Source organism: Scyliorhinus torazame, chromosome 9, assembly GCF_047496885.1.
Source record: "Scyliorhinus torazame isolate Kashiwa2021f chromosome 9, sScyTor2.1, whole genome shotgun sequence".
Classification (NCBI taxonomy): Eukaryota; Metazoa; Chordata; class Chondrichthyes; order Carcharhiniformes; family Scyliorhinidae; genus Scyliorhinus; species Scyliorhinus torazame.
Window position 1 is genome coordinate 129,143,850 of NC_092715.1, and position 19,304 is coordinate 129,163,153.

General features: G+C 45.7%; 1 protein-coding gene across 7 annotated transcripts in view; it reads left to right on the forward strand.

The window, feature by feature from the left end:
- The window catches only part of LOC140429472 (tumor necrosis factor alpha-induced protein 8-like), a 211,111-nt gene that overhangs the window by 152,768 nt on the left and 39,039 nt on the right, over window positions 1–19,304 (forward strand). Inside the window, exon 1 of one of the 7 annotated variants that reach the window (XM_072516514.1) lies at window positions 8,477–8,631. The exons of 5 other annotated variants lie outside the window; for them this stretch is intronic. In XM_072516514.1, the coding sequence (XP_072372615.1) occupies window positions 8,628–8,631 (4 nt within the window). In that variant the 5' untranslated portion in view covers window positions 8,477–8,627. Of the gene's footprint in view, window positions 1–8,476; window positions 8,632–8,951; window positions 9,162–19,304 lie in introns of those variants that run through there. One more of the 7 variants, XM_072516513.1, reaches the window with a different exon arrangement.

The window sequence follows — 19,304 nt, forward strand, 5'->3', positions numbered from 1 at the left end:
GATTATGACGAGAGGTTGAGCAGACTGGGACTGTACTCATTGGAGTTTAGAAGGATGCGGGGGGATCTTATTGAGACATATAAAATTATGAAGGGAATAGATAGGATAGATGCGGGCAGGTTGTTTCCACTGGTCGGGGAAAGCAGAACTAGGGGGCATAGCCTCAAAATAAGGGGAAGTAGATTTAGGACTGAGTTTAGGAGGAACTTCTTCACCCAAAGGGTTGTGAATCTATGGAATTCCTTGCCCAGTGAAGCATTAGAGGCTCCTTCATTAAATGTTTTTAAGATAAAGATAGATAGTTTTTTGAAGAATAAAGGGATGAAGGGTTATGGTGCTCGGGCCGGAAAGTGGAGCTGGGTCCACAAAAGATCAGCCATGATCTCATTGAATGGTGGAGCAGGCTCGAGGGGCCAGATGGCCTACTCCTGCTCCGAGTTCTTATGTTCTTATGTAAAAGGAACCGCTTGGGAGTAACGGTGTCCTTTCTGATGGAACCTGCAGCATGTTTGTTCGTTAATGCTATCATTAAGTGTGGTGTGTAAACTCGAAGTTTTCACGGCCCCACGTCACCACCCCCTTTGACGGTCAATGGCTGTTAGAGGACCTGGTTTGTCCCAGACAACAGTTCAGAGGAACTAGTCTGTAGGAGGAACTTCTTCACCCAATGGGTTGTGAATCTCTGGAATTCCTTGCAGAAGCAGTTGAGGCTCCTTCTTTAAACGTTTTTAAGAAAAAGATAGATGCCTTTCTAAAGAATAAAGGGATTCGGGGATATGGTGTACGGGCCGGAGAGTGGAGCTGAGTCCACAAAAATCAGCCATGATCTCATTAAATGGCGGAGCAGGCTCAAGGGGCCAGATGGCCTACTCCTGTTCCTAATTCTTATGTTCTTATGACAGAGTACTGGGCTAATGGTAAGATTCTTGGCAGTGTGGATGAGCAGAGAGATCTCGGTGTCCATGTACATAGATCCCTGAAAGTTGCCACTCAGGTTGAGAGGGTTGTTAAGAAGGCGTACGGTGTGTTAGCTTTTATTGGTAGAGGGATTAATTTCGGAGCCATGAGGTCATGTTGCAGCTGTACAAAACTGGTGCGGCCGCATTTGGAGTATTGCGTGCAATTCTGGTTGCCGCATTATAGGAAGGATATGGAAGCATTGGAAAGGGTGCAGAGGAGATTTACCAGAATGTTGCCTGGTATGGAGGGAAGATCTTATGAGGAAAGGCTGAGGGACTTGAGGCTGTTTTCGTTAGAGAGCAGAAGGTTAAGAGGTGACTTAATTGAGGCATACAAGATGATCAGAGGATTGGATAGGGTGGACAGCGAGAGCCTTTTTCCTCGGATGGTGATGTCTAGCACGAGGAGACATAGCTTTAAATTGAAGGGAGATAGATATAAGACAGATGTCTGAGGTAGGTTCTTTACTCAGAGAGTAGTAAGGGCGTGGAATGCCCTGCCTGCAACAGTAGTGGACTCGCCACTACTGTTGCAGGCAGGGCATTCCACGGGCTCCTGATTTTGTGGGAGCGTGAGAGACTCACGTTTGGTATGTTGCCTCCCAGGTGCAAGGGTACGTGATGTCTCGGATCGTGTTTTCCGGGTCCTTAGGGGGGAGGGGGAGCAGCCCCAAGTCGTGGTCCACATTGGCACCAACGACATAGGTAGGAAAGGTGACAAGGATGTCAGGCAGGCTTTCAGGGAGCTAGGATGGAAGCTCAGAACTAGAACAAACAGAGTTGTTATCTCTGGGTTGTTGCCCGTGCCACGTGATAGTGAGATGAGGAATAGGGAGAGAGAGCATTTAAACACGTGGCTACAGGGATGGTGCAGGCGGGAGGGATTCAGATTTTTGGATAACTGGGGCTCTTTTTGGGGAAGGTGGGACCTCTACAGACAGGATGGTCTACATCTGAACCTGAGGGGCATAAATATCCTGGGGGGGAGATTTGTTAGTGCTCTTTGGGGGGGTTTAAACTAATGCAGCAGGGGCATGGGAACCTGGATTGTAGTTTTAGGGTAAGGGAGAATGAGAGTATAGAGGTCAGGAGCACAGATTTGACGTCGCAGGAGGGGGCCAGTGTTCAGGTAGGTGGTTTGAAGTGTGTCTACTTCAATGCCAGGAGTATACGAAACAAGGTAGGGGAACTGGCAGCGTGGGTTGGTACCTGGGACTTCGATGTTGTGACCATTTCGGAGACATGGATAGAGCAGGGACAGGAATGGATGTTGCAGGTTCCGGGGTTTAGGTGTTTTAGTAAGCTCAGAGAAGGAGGCAAAAGAGGGGGAGGTGTGGCGCTGCTAGTCAAGAGCAGTATTACGGTGGCGGAGAGGATGCTAGATGGGGACTCTTCTTCCGAGGTAGTATGGGCTGAAGTTAGAAACAGGAAAGGAGAGGTCACCCTGTTGGGAGTTTTTTATAGGCCTCCTAATAGTTCTAGGGATGTAGAGGAAAGGATGGCGAAGATGATTCTGGATATGAGCGAAAGTAACAGGGTAGTTATTATGGGAGACTTAACTTTCCAAATATTGATTGGAAAAGATATAGTTCGAGTACAATAGATGGGTCGTTTTTTGTACAGTGTGTGCAGGAGGGTTTCCTGAAACAATATGTTGACAGGCCAACAAGAGGCGAGGCCACGTTGGATTTGGTTTTGGGTAATGAACCAGGCCAGGTGTTGGATTTGGAGGTAGGAGAGCACTTTGGGGACAGTGACCAGAATTCGGTGACGTTTACGTTAATGATGGAAAGGGATAAGTATACACCGCAGGGCAAGAGTTATAGCTGGGGGAAGGGCAATTATGATGCCATTAGACGTGACTTGGGGGGGATAAGGTGGAGAAGTAGGCTGCAAGTGTTGGGCACACTGGATAAGTGGGGCTTGTTCAAGGATCAGCTACTGCGTGTTCTTGATAAGTATGTACCGGTCAGACAGGGAGGAAGGCGTCGAGCGAGGGAACCGTGGTTTACCAAGGAAGTGGAATCTCTTGTTAAGAGGAAGAAGGAGGCCTATGTGAAGATGAAGTGTGAAGTTTCGGTTGGGGCGATGGGTAGTTACAAGGTAGCGAGGAAGGATCTAAAGAGAGAGCTAAGACGAGCAAGGAGGGGACATGAGAAGTATTTGGCAGGAAGGATCAAGGAAAACCCAAAAGCTTTCTATAGGTATGTCAGGAATAAGCGAATGACTAGGGAAAGAGTAGGACCAGTCAAGGACAGGGATGGGAAGTTGCGTGTAGAGTCTGAAGAGATAGGCGAGATACTAAATGAATATTTTTCGTCAGTATTCACTCAGGAAAAAGATAATGTTGTGGAGGAGAATGCTGAGCCCCAGGCTAATAAAATAGATGGCATTGAGGTACGTAGGGAAGAGGTGTTGGCAATTCTGGACAGGCTGAAAATAGATAAGTCCCCGGGACCTGATGGGATTTATCCTAGGATTCTATGGGAGGCCAGGGAAGAGATTGCTTTGGCTTTGATTTTTATGTCATCATTGGCTACAGGAATAGTGCCAGAGGACTGGAGGACAGCAAATGTGGTCCCTTTGTTCAAAAAGGGGAGCAGAGACAACCCCGGCAACTATAGACCGGTGAGCCTCACGTCTGTAGTGGGTAAAGTCTTGGAGGGGATTATAAGAGACAAGATTTATAATCATCTAGATAGGAATAATATGATCAGGGATAGTCAGCATGGCTTTGTGAAGGGTAGGTCATGCCTCACAAACCTTATTGAGTTCTTTGAGAAGGTGACTGAACAGGTAGACGAGGGTAGAGCAGTTGATGTGGTGTATATGGATTTCAGCAAAGCGTTTGATAAGGTTCCCCATGGTAGGCTATTGCAAAAAATACGGAGGCTGGGGATTGAGGGTGATTTAGAGATGTGGATCAGAAATTAGCTAGCTGAAAGAAGACAGAGGGTGGTGGTTGATGGGAAATGTTCAGAATGGAGTACAGTCACAAGTGGAGTACCACAAGGATCTGTTCTGGGGCCGTTGCTGTTTGTCATTTTTATCAATGACCTAGAGGAAGGCGCAGAAGGGTGGGTGAGTAAATTTGCAGACGATACTAAAGTCGGTGGTGTTGTCGATAGTGTGGAAGGATGTAGCAGGTTACAGAGGGATATAGATAAGCTGCAGAGCTGGGCTGAGAGGTGGCAAATGGAGTTTAATGTAGAGAAGTGTGAGGTGATTCACTTTGGAAGGAATAACAGGAATGCGGAATACTTGGCTAATGGTAAAGTTCTTGAAAGTGTGGATGAGCAGAGGGATCTAGGTGTCCATGTACATAGATCCCTGAAAGTTGCCACCCAGGTTGATAGGGTTGTGAAGAAGGCCTATGGAGTGTTGGCCTTTATTGGTAGAGGGATTGAGTTCCGGAGTCGGGAGGTCATGTTGCAGCTGTACAGAACTCTGGTACGGCCGCATTTGGAGTATTGCGTACAGTTCTGGTCACCGCATTATAGGAAGGACGTGGAGGCTTTGGAGCGGGTGCAGAGGAGATTTACCAGGATGTTGCCTGGTATGGAGGGAAAATCTTATGAGGAAAGGCTGATGGACTTGAGGTTGTTTTTGTTGGAGAGAAGAAGGTTAAGAGGAGACTTAATAGAGGCATACAAAATGATCAGGGGGTTGGATAGGGTGGACAGTGAGAGCCTTCTCCCGCGGATGGATATGGCTGGCACGAGGGGACATAACTTTAAACTGAGGGGTAATAGATATAGGACAGAGGTCAGAGGTAGGTTCTTTACGCAAAGAGTAGTGAGGCCGTGGAATGCCCTACCTGCTACAGTAGTGAACTCGCCAACATTGTGGGCATTTAAAAGTTTATTGGATAAACATATGGATGATAATGGCATAGTGTAGGTTAGATGGCTTTTGTTTCGGTGCAACATCGTGGGCCGAAGGGCCTGTACTGCGCTGTATTGTTCTATGTTCTATGTTCTAAAGGGTATTCAAATGGTCATTGGATAGACATATGGACGATAAGGGAATAGTGTAGATGGGCTTTAGAGTGGTTTCACAGGTCGGGAGCAACATCGAGGGCTGAAGGGCCTGTACTGCGCTGTAATGCTCTATGTTCTATGTTCTATATATACTACAAACAGAAATGGCCCAGCACTGATCCCTGCAGAACACCATTCAGAAAAGCGCCCTTCCACTGCTACCCTCTGTCTTCTATGACCAAGCCAGTTCTCTACCTGTCTTGCCAGTTCACCTCAAATCCCCTGTGACTTTACCTTCTGTACCAGTCTGCCTTGAAGGACCTTGTCAAAGGCCTTACTGAAGTCCATGTAGACAGCATCCATTGCCCGATCTTCAATCAATTATCTTTGTTTCTTCCTCAAAAAACTGGATCAAGTTAGTTAGACACGATTTTCCCTTCACAAAACCATTTTGCCTCTCGCTAATATGTCCACTCGCTTCAAAATGGGAGTAAATCCTATCTCGAAGAATCCTCTCCAATAACTTCCCTACCACTGATGTAAGGCTCACTGGCCTGTAATTTCCTGGATTATCCCTTCTACCCTTCTTAATCAAAGGAATGCACTAGCTATTCTCCAGTCTTCTGGGACCTCACCTGTAGCCTGTGAGGACACAAAGATTTATGTCAAGGCCCCAGTCGTTTCCTCCCTTGTCTCCTTCAGTATTCTGGGGCAGTTCCCATCATGCCGTGGGGACTTATCTACCTTAAAGTTCCACATTAATCAGCTGATGCCACAGGGGTACGAGGCAGGGGTGCCCGCTGCCACCGCTGCTGGCCATAGAGTCATTGGCGATGACTCTCAGGGGGTCGGCAGAGTGGCTTGGGATAATGAGAGGACAGAGCGAGCATCGGATGTCGTCTATGCCGATGACCTCTTGCTGTATGTTTCAGATCCGTTGGAGAGTATGGGAAGGATTATGGGCCTGTTGGGGAGGTTTGGAGGGTTCTCGGGTTACAAGCTGAATGTAGGGAAAAGCGAGGTATTCCCGGTGAATGAGCTGGCACAGCGGACTAATTTAGGGGCGGATGCCATCTACGGTAGCGAGGGGTAGGTATAGGTACTTCGGGATTCAGGTAGCGGGCGAATGGACGGGGTTCCATAAGGGGAACTTAACGAAGCTGTTGGAGGAAGCCAGGGAGGATCTTAAAAGGTGGGGTACACTGCACTTAACGTTGGCAGGGAGGGTCCAAGTGGTGAAAATGAATAGTCTGCCGAGGTTCTTGTTTATCTTTCAGGCTCTCCCGATCTTTATACCAAAGGCTTTTTTTCGGAAAGTGGACACAATCATCCCTGACTTTGTATGGGCGGGGAAGGTGCCGAGGGTGGGGAAGACCCTGCTACTGAGGCAGAGGCAGCAGGTGGGGTTGGCGTTGCCAAACTTGCTTCATTATTATTGGGCGGCGAATGTGGACAAGGTGTGGTGGTGGTGGGAAGGAGAAGGTGTAGAGTGTGTTAGGATGGAGGAGGAATCTTGTAAGGGGTCTAGTTTGAGGGCTATGGTGACGGCAGCGTTGCCAATGGCTCTGCGTAGATATTCAGGGAGCCCAGTGGTGCAGTCCACGGTGAAGATATGGAATCAGCTGAGGAGGCATTTTAGGGTGGAAGGGAATCACGTGTTTGAGCCCGGGGTGGGGTGGGGGGGGGGGGGGGGGTGGATAGTGTATACAGGAGGAGGAGGGAAGTGGGGACTGGTCAAGGTGAGGGATTTGTATTTGGAGGAAGGGTTCACCAGTCTGGAGGAGCTAAGGGACAGGGTAGAGCTGCCGAGGGGTAGTGAGTTCAGGTATCTACAGGTGAGGGACTTTGCACAAAAGGTCTGGAAGGGGTTCCCTAGGTTGCCGGGATACACCCTGCTGGAGCGACTGCTGCTTCCGGATGTGGAAGGGGAGGGAAGAATTGGGGATATATATAAGTGGCTGGGGGAGCAGGGACGCGAGCGGATGGTGAAGATCAAGGAGAAATGGTAAGCAGAGTTGGGAATGGAGATCAATTGGGGAGTATGGAGTGAGGCACTGCGAAGGGTAAACGGGACCTCCTCTTGTGCAAGGATGAGCCGATACAGTTTAAGGTGGTGCACAGGGTGCATATGACTCGGGCGAGAATGAGTGGGTTCTTCCAGGGGTACCAGATGAGTGTGAGGTGTGGGCGGGGGCCAGCGAATCATGTGCACATGTTTTGGGATTGTGAAAAATTGGGAAGATTCTGGACGGGAGTGTTCGCAGTCTTAGCCAGGATAGTGGAGGAGGGAGTGGACCCGGACCCTTTGGTGGCGATATTTGGTGTTTCAGAGAAGCCGGAGCTCATGGAGAGGTGAAAAAGGAGAAAAGTCTGTACAAACTGTATAGTTAATTGTTGGGAAGAATGTTTCCGGGGTGTTTATTTGCTGGAACCTACTTTGATACAAGTTTGAATAAAATGCGTTTAAAAGAAAAAAAAAATCAGCTGATGCACTGGTAAATATTTTGTTGAGGAAATAAATCTAAAATTGCTCTACTCAGGTTTACGCAATAGGAATTGCGATGTTGCTCTGGATACAAACACCAGTTTCTCTGTGAAACAAATAATGAAATTACTTCTCGCAGAACTTTCATTGAATATTTATTATTTCCCCCCTCCAATAAGACAGCTTATGCTTTGAATTGAATTTGTTTGCTGACATCTGAAAACAATTACAATTTAGAAGCCTTCAATTATCTCCGGTACCTGCAGCCACATTTACTGCTCATGTTACACCGAGAAATAACATCAGAAAACAAAATAAGTAGCCTGACTGACAGGTTTGCCGTCCGTTCTCAAACAGGATTCAGAGACTAAATGTGAACTTTTTTTTAAATTAAGCGGAATAAATACAGATGAATAAGGTGACATTATTCAAGTGATCACAATAGGAATCAACAGCTTCCAAATACCCAATATCCTTGCTCTGATGTATTGTAATGAGCATGCCCTCAAATCTTGGCTTAAATTCACCACTGGAGGATTGGAGCACGAAACAGTCAATTTGCTACTGCAACAGATTCCGGGCCTTGGTTACATAAGTGGTGTATTAGTAAATGTAAAAGGATTTTGCAGCCTCATCTTCTTTCGCAAAGCAAGGGAAAAACACATCTCTGACATTAATGGGTTGGCACGGCTCTGTGTGATGTGAAGTGAAGTGGGAACACCTTTGTTGATGGACTGACTGCTCTGACCCATTTACTACTCGTATCATCCAGCACATTTTCAACCAAAAAAATGTTTAGATTTTATTGCGCACCAGCATTATGAAACTCCTTATTTGATTTGATGCAAACACTTAAGATGTGTGAGATAATTTTAACATAACCTGTTTGGCAGACAAAAGTAAAGTAAAGCAGGCTTATCAGCTCCCTGTTTTTGTGCAGTAACAGATAACCTGTTTGACAGGAAACTGAACAGATCAACTTTCCCTTCATACACATTGCCCTCAATGAAAAGTAAAAGACAGATAGAGTCAGGATGACAAATCCGATTCTGCCGCTTTCCCACTGAGCCTGTTTGAGTAAAATCACCCCATGGTTATAAAATGGAAGGAAGGAAACATGCTTCATACCTAGACTGTAAGCCATTCTGCTGATCATCAATGAACAAAACTGATTGAAATTCAGTATTTGAGACCCAACGGACTATGGGTAGGAATGCTGTTGCACTTCCAAATAGTTTTGGCATGGTAATCATAGATGTGGTATAAGTAAGCTATCAAAGAATGTGATCTATTTTCCCTGTCCTTGCCGATGGTAAGTGTCTGGAATTTTTGCAATAACGCAACTGCCAAAATAAAGCAGTGCTTGTTGTGTTCTGTGGCTGGCCTCTATTCAGTAGTTGCTGGTCTTATCACATGTTGGAAGAGATGAGTGCCGACAAGCTGATTTAACTCCACCCTCGTGCGTTTGAGAGGGAGGATCACTTAAGAATTATGAAGTAAAAGTTGGCATTACCAACTGAGAAAACATTGTTTTTTGAACACTCCTTGAAGAAGGCCATTGAAAGGGGACTGGAAGTTCCCGATTTTAGTTTTCATGTTATTTTTGTTTCTTTTGAGTGTGCGCCGCTTATATAGATCTAAGGGCGAACATACTGTCAACTTTATATATTGTGTGTGACAACTTTTCATTTCATTTGATTTTTACAATGGAGTCATCAGCTGATGAATTCAAAGAAGGTATGTTTCAGTAGATAATGTAAATATATTTAAATTTACAAAATATTTTCTTGAGATTCTGCATCCCTGCAGTTGGTACTTGAGCCTCTCATTTTAAAAGATTTTCTCTGTTGAACAGTTATATTTGTGGATGAAGCAGTCTTCAACAAAAGTTGTTTCAGCGTTTCTAATGTCCTTCATCAACTGGTAAATTGATATATGCCCATTGGCAAAGCAAAGACTACCCTGGACTTACCTTTGGAAGCATTTAAATGTGATGACAGTGTTCCGAGTGAAACTTCTTCCTTTCAGTGGGATTCCTGTCATTATCGAAATGTTCATGTCTAGAACTCGTGTTTAAAAACAAAATAGCTCAGAAATCTCTGAAACAGAAAGTGTCTTACCACTTAATAGATGTTGTGTAAACCTTTTCAAAGTCGATTTGTCTTGCTTACCAAAGATTGTGATGCAGCAAGATAATACATTTGTGTGAATATGTTAAACAATCTTGGTGGTAACCAGTTAGACACACCCTTTCGTTAATCTTGTTGGTGTTCTTTGGAGCTTTATACGCAGCAGGATGCATAGTATTGCTCCAGCTCTCTGTAGGGAAATTACAGAATTGCAACTTAGGGTTTTTAAGTGCTCTGCCATTATTATAAATAAATATAGATTTATTTATTGCTCTTTGCTGGATAAGTAACATTAAAATTTTTATATGTATTGAAGTGAGTAGCGTTTCATAATATGTTACTGTGTCCTGTACTTTATAGCTTTAGTATCACTGATGTAAAGCTACAAGTGCGGTGGTGTAACAAGCCAGGCTTCATTTCCTATTTATTATAAAGGACCGATTGTCCTGTCAGCCCTTCTAAATCAAATGAGAATAGCCTGAGCTGAAGGCTGGTGGTCTGAGTGTATATCAATGTCCATATGTGGAACTCTACTTATTCTCCTTGGTAACGAGAACAGGGAGTGTTCACCTTGCTCCTTGCTGTCATTGCTGAAAAATATTGTGAAGCACACAACAGAGGCTACACAAGAATACAGTGTAAAATGAAGTTTTGGAATTTAAGCCTGCATTTAATCAGAGCCGTTAAAGTTTAGATGGCTGTGATTTTAAAGATAAGCATTGCCGTTTTTTGGAAGTACAAATTCCACTTTTATAAATTTAGCCAAAATGCTAACTTACTTTTTCATGTGTAAGGCTAAAGAATATGACCTGAGAATTACAATTTTGTCCCTCCTGCTTGTCCCTCGTGTTCAGCTTGTGTGTGTTCGCCCCCTTCCTTTCCTTCCCTCCCCTTTCTTTCTCCTCTCTGTTCTGTGGCTAGTTTTGTATTGCCCCCCCCCCCCCCCCCCCCCCCCCCCCCCACCCACCTACTTTATTGATTGCTGGCTATGAACAGGTCTTGAAACAAGTTGGTGAACGCCGTGGAAGCCTTCTTCCAATCCACGGATGGCAAAATTGATTTTCTCCAGCCTGAGAAATTGCACCAGGTCGGACAGCCAGCCTGCAGCCTTGGGTGGTGCCGCCGATGACTATCTCAGCAGGATTCTCCGGTGGGCGATCAGGGAGGCAAAGGCTACAGTGTTGGCCACCCTCCCATGAAGAGCTCTGGCTGATTGGATACACGCAAGACTGCCACTTTTGGGTGCGGCACCACCCTCACCCCCACAACCCTGGACATGGCCTCAAAGCAGGAGGTCCTGTACCCAAGAAGTCTGGGGCAGGACCAGAACATTTGGTGTGATTGGCCGGGCCACCCTGGCACTGTTCACATTTGTCCTCCACCTCCGGGGAGAACATGGTCATTCGAGTTCTGGTTAGGTGCGCTCTGTGCATCACCTTTAGCTGCGTTAGGCTCAGCCCTGCGCACATGGAAGTGAAGTTTGCCCTGTTCAGCGCTTTGTTCCAGAGTCACCCCTCATCTCCATGTCTATTTCTTGTTTTCCTTGTCTTTTCCAGGGGTGAGCGTACCTCCTCCAATAGTCTCCCATACATGTCCGCTCAGCAGTCTTTCTACTAATGAGTGTCCTGGTATCTGGGGATACGTTGTTGTTTCTTTGCGGAGGATATTTTTGAGCTGAATATATCTCGGGTTGTTTTCTCTTGGGAGCTGGAACTTCTCCGTGAGTTCCCCCAGGGTCGCTACTCTACCGTTCATATACATGTCCCTAACCATAAGGCCCCCTGTCCTGTCATCACCTGTTGAAGAAGGCGGCCATTGCTGCAGGAGTAAACCTGTGGTTGTTGCAGATGGGGGCCACAGTGGACATTTCGGTTAGACTGAACTGCTACCTCATTTGGTACAACGTTCGGAGCGTAGCTACTACCACTGGGCTATTCTAGTATCTGACCAGGATCATTAGACGTTTAATTCCAGATTTTTATTGAATTCAAATTTTGAAGCTGGGTCCATTACTGTGGATCTCGGCATTACTCACCCAGTGACAATACCACTACTATACCACCACCTCCTGATATTAACCCTTTATGTGTCAGCCACACACACTGCAAGGTTCTCAGTTATCGAAGGGGTCTCTTGAGGGAGGGACGTCCTTTGAACCTGTAGTGTCTGATTTCCAGCACAGAACAGAAATCAAGGCCTGGATTTTCACTGAGCCTGGACAACTGAGGAGTCTTTTAAAAATGGCAGACAGAGTCCTGAATCTAGGATATCCCCCTCCATTCCCCTTTCTGGCAGTTTTAACCAGAACGCGTTAAGGGGGTTTCAGCCCACCTGCCCATCGCAGCCCTGCCCTTGCAGGCTCCATTGTAGGCTATTTAACACCCTCCCCCTCCCCACACCCAACCCTCAGCTATTAGACCATAAGACATAGGAGCAGAATTGGGCCATTCAGATCGGACCATCGAGTCTGCGCCGCCATTCAATCATGGCTGATGCATTTCTTATCCCCATTCTCCTTTCCTATCCCCATTCTCCTGTCTTTTCCCCATATCCCCTTATTAATCAAGAATGTATCTATCTCTGTCTTGAAAATACTCAGTGGTTTGGCCTCCACAGCCTTCTGCAGCAAAGAGTTCCACAGATTCACCACCCTCTGACTGAAGAAATTCCCCCTCATCTCTTTTAAAGGATCGTCCCTGCAGTCTGAGGCTGTGTCCTTGTGTTCTAATTTCTCCTACGAGTGGAAACATCCTCTCCACATTCACTCTCTCTGTATTCTCTATGTTTCAATGAGCCCCTCCCCATATCCTTCTAAACTTCATTGAGTATTGACCCAGAGTCCTCAACCATTCCTCATTCTAGAGGATTCGGGTCCCTTCAGTTGTTACATGTAGTTCATGGCTTCTCAAAGGAGTTGTGAATCTAATCCCAAATGGGGAACCAATAAAATAAAGGTCACGTGCTCCAGGAATTCTTTCACGGACGGACTGCGAAATATTTTAAAAATGTCCTTTCAGTTTCAATGGTTAATGCTGTATTGAAAATCAGATGTGTTATTATTACAGTCGTGCAATGTGAAGTAATATGAAATGATTTAAATACCCAGGGTCCTTTTAAAATGAAAATACACTTCAACAGCTGACTTCGGGAAAACAGCCCCACATGCTCCTGGGCTTATTTGATTGACCGAGTATTTGGTGTAACTTTTTTAAAAATTGCAATTTGGTTTTCCAGTTTCAATGAACTCAAATGTTTTACATTTCCTAGGGCTTGTTATTGGGGCTGAACCCATTACGAATGCTTGACAGAGTTTCAAAATGTCCAGAGCCACATATCGCAGCAGGAGATGTATAGACAGTTTTGAAAGGATATTAATTGATTAGCTGCCTTTGATGTGCTTAGTGAACTAGATGTGGTGGAGCATGTGGGACTGTTTTGCCGAAGTGACAGCTGGTGACTTTTTTTTCATTTTAAAAGGACTCTGGGTTTTTTAATTTGTTCTTAAAACACATTCACCACTTGAAGGAATTTACATTTTTTGCTTGGGTTTCATGAACATGTTTTTTGTAGTATCAAATGTGTTTGAGTGAGTGCTCTATTAGATTGTTTGAAGTTTCTTTTCATTTCCACTTGACTCCTGAGGCTTTCCCATTGTAGAGACTGAGTGAGTGGACATGGAGGGGGCATGAAGGGGTCATGGAGAATATGAGAGGGTATTGAGGTGGCTTGAAGTTTTATGGGCATGGAGGTGGCAAGGGGAATATGAGGGAGGCACATGGAGTATGAGGAGACATGGATGGGGTGTTGGGGGAGGGGTGCAGTGAGGGGTTGAGGGTCTGACATTCCTCATGAAAACTAAGCCAATGTCCCAGTAAACGGAGGTGGGTGTCCTAGCCAGCCGGCCTTGCCACCCGCCTGCCCCCAGTTCCACCTCGTACCTGCCAATGGAGGCAGCAGGCCTGACTCTATCCTGCCCCACATCTTTGGGACATAAATATGGTGGACCTTTTACAGAAAATTGGTCTGACTGTTTAGGAAGTTTCCAGACTTTTTTGCCTCTGCAAATTGGGTCCCAACAATTGGGTTGGGTGTGTTACCTTTTCATTTCGTTCTTCGTCTTCATTACTCCTGTGTTAAAGTATAAGGTTCTGAAACTCAGTAGAGCACAATCCTCTCTATCAAACCAGTAAATTTGCTGAAATTGCTCCTTTTTTCAGGGATCCAGGCTAGTTGTTTCACTGCATGTTCAGTTACAAATCATGGGCTGTTTCTTACTCTGAACTTTCACTCGGTTGAGACAACCAAAATAACTTCCTGCAACCAGTGAAAGACAGAAAGAAGACTTTGATCTCTAGTCTGTAGTTGAAGCTGGTATTCTGAAAGGATGAGATTAAATACCTGTAAGTCTCGAATCTATCAAACTGCAGATGAAACAATGTGTAGCCCATTGTGCTCAAGACAATAAAGAACCCCTACAATCATCTAGAACTGAATTACCAACGGGTTAGCAGGTTGAGATGCTGAACACGTACATCAATACAAAACACACAATAAATTTCAATCGTGAACTTCAGAAATTAAATGCTAAGATCAGCCTGCTAAGCTTGATCTGTCGATGGAAACTGACTACACGTGATTACATCGGCACTGGACTAAGGAATTTAGTAAAAACAGATTTGGAATGGGAGTTTAACTGAACATCTTTACTCCAAACTTCAGAACTGACCTTAAACCAGCAAGTATGTTTCCGTTGATATTTTTAACTGACCCACAGAACAGTAAGTCATAAGAATTAATGGCAAATCGCATTTCTGCTTTCAGTGAAACTGGAAGGATAAACCTTTGTGTGAGAAGTAACATCTGCACGAGTAACGAAACGTTGTGATCATTTGCATCAGTTCAAATTTTTTAAAATAAGTTTAAAGTGTAATCATGAAATGAACTGTGCAACACGGCATGCTTGCCTTCATTGGCCGGGGCATTGAGTATAAGAATTGGCAAGTCATGTTGCAGCTGTATAGAACCTTAGTTAGGCCACACTTGGAGTATAGTGTTCAATTCTGGTCGCCACACTACCAGAAGGATGTGGAGGATTTAGAGAGGGTGCAGAAGAGATTTACCAGAATGTTGCCTGGTATGGAGGGCATAAGCTATGAGGAGCGATTGAATAAACTCGGTATGTTCTCACTGGAACGAAGGAGGTTGAGGGGCGACCTGATAGAGGTATACAAAATTATGAGGGGCATAGAAAGAGTGGATAGTCAGAGGCTTTTCCCCAGGGTAGAGGGGTCAATTACTAGGGGGCATAGGTTTAAGGTGAGAGGGGCAAGGTTTAGAGTAGATGTACGAGGCGAGTTTTTTACGCAGAGGGTAGTGGGTGCCTGGAACGCGCTACCGGAGGAGGTAGTGGAAGCAGGGACGATAGGGACATTTAAGGGGCATCTTGACAAATATATGAATAGGATGGGAATAGAAGGATACGGACCCAGGAAGTGTAGAAGATTGTAGTTTAGTCGGGCAGCATGGTCGGCACGGGCTTGGAGGGCTGAAGGGCCTGTTCCTGTGCTGTACATTTCTTTGTTCTTTGTTCTTTTTGTTTCTTTTTTGCTAATACTATTAGTTAAATGTCACATTTTCAATTGACTTTTTAAACTGCAGTATATTATCATTTAAAAATTAAAAATATATTGTGAAAGATCAATTTGTGAAACAACTTTGCTTTGTTCATTTGCGTGAAGTTAAAGCTTATTTAATTTAAAATTATATCTGCTAACTTATTCATCTCCCAGAGAATTCTTTCCTTTCCTGATGCTCCACTACAAAAATGCTGATAATACCAGAGTTGTCAACATTAGCAAAATCTAAAAATCTGGGCATTGATTTTCACCAAGTCGGAAAAGGAGTCCTTTCAAAATGTCAGGTGGCTCCTGATTCCAGGATCCTTGACCCCATTCCCTGGTGGTCTGATTTTATGGAGTTCCTTTAAAGGATGCAGGCTGGCTTCTGTCAAAAACCTGGATCCGGAGCACTCGGCAGTGTGGCTGTGGTCCAGAGCCCCTCTGAGGAGTCATAGACGCTAGTCTGCCCGAGGGGACCTCTTATAAGTTAAGTTCAAAAGGCCTTCCTCATGGCCCGTATGCTAAGCTCTGTCCTTCCACCTGCTCCCTCATAGTCACTTGCATGGATTTTAGTATCATTAATGGCTTGAACACTTCATACCCCCCCCCCCCCCCCAAAGCTATGTTCCTCCCCTGATGTGGAAGTCTCGCCGGCACAAATTAGTGCATGTATTTACAAGTGGGTCCTGGAGGCCATGGCTGCTGAGAGGGGAGCGGGAGGCGAAAAAAAACTCTGAGAAAGTCTCAACACTTGTCAGACTTGCTGGGGGGTGGCTTCCTAGATTGGAGGCAGTAATTCCGTGGACTCGTGGTGTTCCCCCATAGGATTAGGGTGGCTTGGCTCCGGCTGCCATTGTTGTAGTATGTGTTTTAAATACACCCCTCCTGTGCTAATGACAGGCTCCTGGCTGCTCACGCTACTGGGTGCTCCCTGTGGCCTGCAAATGTTCAGAGAGCTTCTGATCACCTGGGAACCCACCCAGGCCGCCCTCTGGACACCCTCATATCATCAAGGGGATGGGCGTGGTGAAGGTCAATCAGTGGCTCACCAGGTGTTGGCATTCCTCTGAAGCGTTGCCCCACTGCAAAGGAAGCAGGGGATCAGCAGAGCTCACCCCAACCAGAGGACACCTGCACCGTGACCTTTGGAATCCTCCCTGGTTCTCTGCCTCTCTCATGATAGAGGCCTCACCAGTGACCCCCACCCCTCAGGATCGCCAGCTATGTCTTCCCGGTGCCGCTGGCAGTGCTGCCTGCCTCTGCCACCACATCCGAGGCACTGTTCAAAAGAGCAGGTTTGAGCCTGTGGCCTCCCCTGGGGAAGAGGGTGTCCCTCCTCTCCTCACTAGCATGGAGCTACGGGTCTACATCAGACTCCAGAACCAGAGGTGGGGGCGCAGAGGGCAAGTCTTCTGTGAGCCATCTTCGCAACTGCAATGAACGTGTGGTAAGTGGAGAGGTTAAAAAACATTTTCAACCGAAAGGCACTTTGGTGTCAATTCCGGCCTCAGCAGTTACAACACCTGTTGGGTCAGGAGTTGCTTTCAATTCTCGCCGGCAGAGTGCTGGCCCATTTGCATGTCCTAACCCACTTACCGAATAGCGCCCCTAACAGAAGTGTGAATCGCACGCTATTCAGTCCTGGCGGGAGCACCTTTGCCTCCCAAATGGACAATTCTGGTCCCCATTTCTTTCCGCAGATGCTAACTGATCTACTAAGGTTTTCCGGCATTTTTGATTTTAGGCATCTGCAGCATTTTGCTTTGATATGAAGGCACACTTCTGTCAGCTTTCTGCTGCATCATTGGTTTGCCCCAAGGCAATCAGAGGAAATGAACCTTAAACATAATGGCCCATACTTTCCTTTCTCAGTAGCAGCAATTTTCCACCATTAAAGGGTACAAATTCCAGGGATCTCATGATCTCCAAAGGCGTCCACGTTGATGGTCTGAAAGTGACAGGAACCATTAATTTGAAAACATCGCCTGTTGCCTTCAACTTGCACAGATTGTAAGTAAGGCTGGTAATCACCGGCATAAATTTAATAGAAACAATTTAATAGTTTTGTGGTCACCGGAATCAGCCCTCTCGTACTTACATTTGACTGCCTAACTCTTAGGGCTCAAAGGCCTATTGGCTTTCCAGCCTTGGGACCCCACCTGCCATCAGTTGGCAGGCAAACACCACCATGTCCTTGATTTGCCATCCTTTCAAATATCACACCTGGCCTTAGGTGCAGGGTCAGGACCCAGGAATGGACCCGACCCCAGAACAAAAATCATGTTCCAGGAGTTCTTGAGCTATTGTTGAGGAGACCAACCTACGATATGTAACCATAACCCCATCTTTGATGAGTCTGGGGATGGTGCTGGAAGGTTTGGGATTTCTGTTGCTGGATGTGATTCTGTAAGTATGGCATAAGTAACTTTAGATTGATTGTTTTTTTGGGATGCCTCTTGCAATGTTAACACCTGTTTCCAGATTTAGTGGCTTTAGTGCGCGTGGTTTCTCATCTGATCCAATACCTGCATCATAGCTGAGTGCTCCTTTGGATTTTATTCTTGTTCTCCTTGATGCCAATTCGATACGGCTGTCTGTCTTGTTCGGCCGTTTTGGCAGTTAGAAGCCAACTACGTTAGAACTTAGATTCACATGTTGAGCAGACTTGAAATATCCTTCAGTAATGAAAGTTAGCTGACAAATTTGGTTTTCAAGACAATTTAATAGTTTCATGGTCACTTCTTTTACTGACTCGAGTTTGTTTTGTAGAAATTTCTTTAAACTGAAATTAAATTCTCAAGCTGCGATGCTGGGATTTAGCATTCCAATAACTAGTCCATTATCTTACTCTCTTTGTGAGCTAAACTGTGTTGTAGTAGCTAAATGTTCTCTGGGTGGATTTCCTTCATTATTAAATACTTGTGTAAAAATGATGCTGCAGGATGTGCTGAGAGGATTCAGATGAAGTGGGTTACAATCTTATGAGATGACTTCGGTAGCAGCATGTAGGGGGAAGACGCACCTGAGGTGGCTCCTGCTAGGGTACTGTATTTTTAGCCCTTTCACCCAGTTTCTGGGGTTATTTTTGCTTAAAATCCCACGATCGAGGATATAAGGTGTCCACACAAGGACTAGGGCAAATAAAGTTGAAGGCCAAAGCTCATTGATGGAATCGGAGGATTCTCAGGGCTCTTCTGTGGAGAAAATGGTGGGGGCTGCTGCTGGCATTCTGCCCGCTCCACTAACGGCCAAGATGCTTACCAGCGTCTTGGCAGTGGAACTCGAAAAGCAATGGCGGGTCGTGTCTGGAGACCTCAGTAAGTCGACGGAGGATGCCCTGGCTCCCAATTGGTCGGTGTTGGAGAAGACATCTCTCTCTCACGCTCACTCTCACTCGCTCTCTCTCTGAGGCTGCAGAGGCTTTTGTAAGCAATCTGGGGTGGGTGCAAGTTGATTGCGGTTTCGGTGAGATTTTTGGATGTTGGGGGTGGGTGGGTATGTGGTTATGGGGAGTTGTTGAGCTTCTTTGTATATGTTCACTTTTCTTTGTTCTTGGGTGAGATGATAGTTTTGAAGATTGTATTTGGGTGGGAGGCTTAATGTTATTTAGTTTTGTTCTTTGTGCTATAATTGTTATGGGAAATGTATGGCTACCTGTTGGAGTACGATGTTTTAAGGGGTTTTGATCTACTTTGTGTCCATTTTTTGTTGTCAGTCTTTCTTTTCACTCTGAGCGTGGACCACCCTGCTAGCCGAAGAGCTAGCTAATGGGAGTGGAGCGGTGGGGGCAGCACGGTAGGGATAGTTTGCTGACGGTAACACAAATTTTTCTTTGCTTTCTGTTGCTGGTGGGCGTGGTGGCCATCTTGGGTGGCCCTGGTGCCTGAACTCTCTAAGCAGTTGTCGGATGACCCCTCTTGGTGGAAATGGTTGACACCGGTTTGAGAGGTGGTGGGAAGCCCCAATTCGGCTGGTCACATGGAATGTAAGGTGGTTGAATAGCCCAGTGAAAAGGTTGAGGGTATTTGCTCACTTGAAAAGTTTGAGTGCCGATGTGGTGTTTCTACAGGACACTCATTTGCGGGTAAGGGGTGCGTGAGACAATTATTTCACTTGGTCCTCCATGGTAGGGT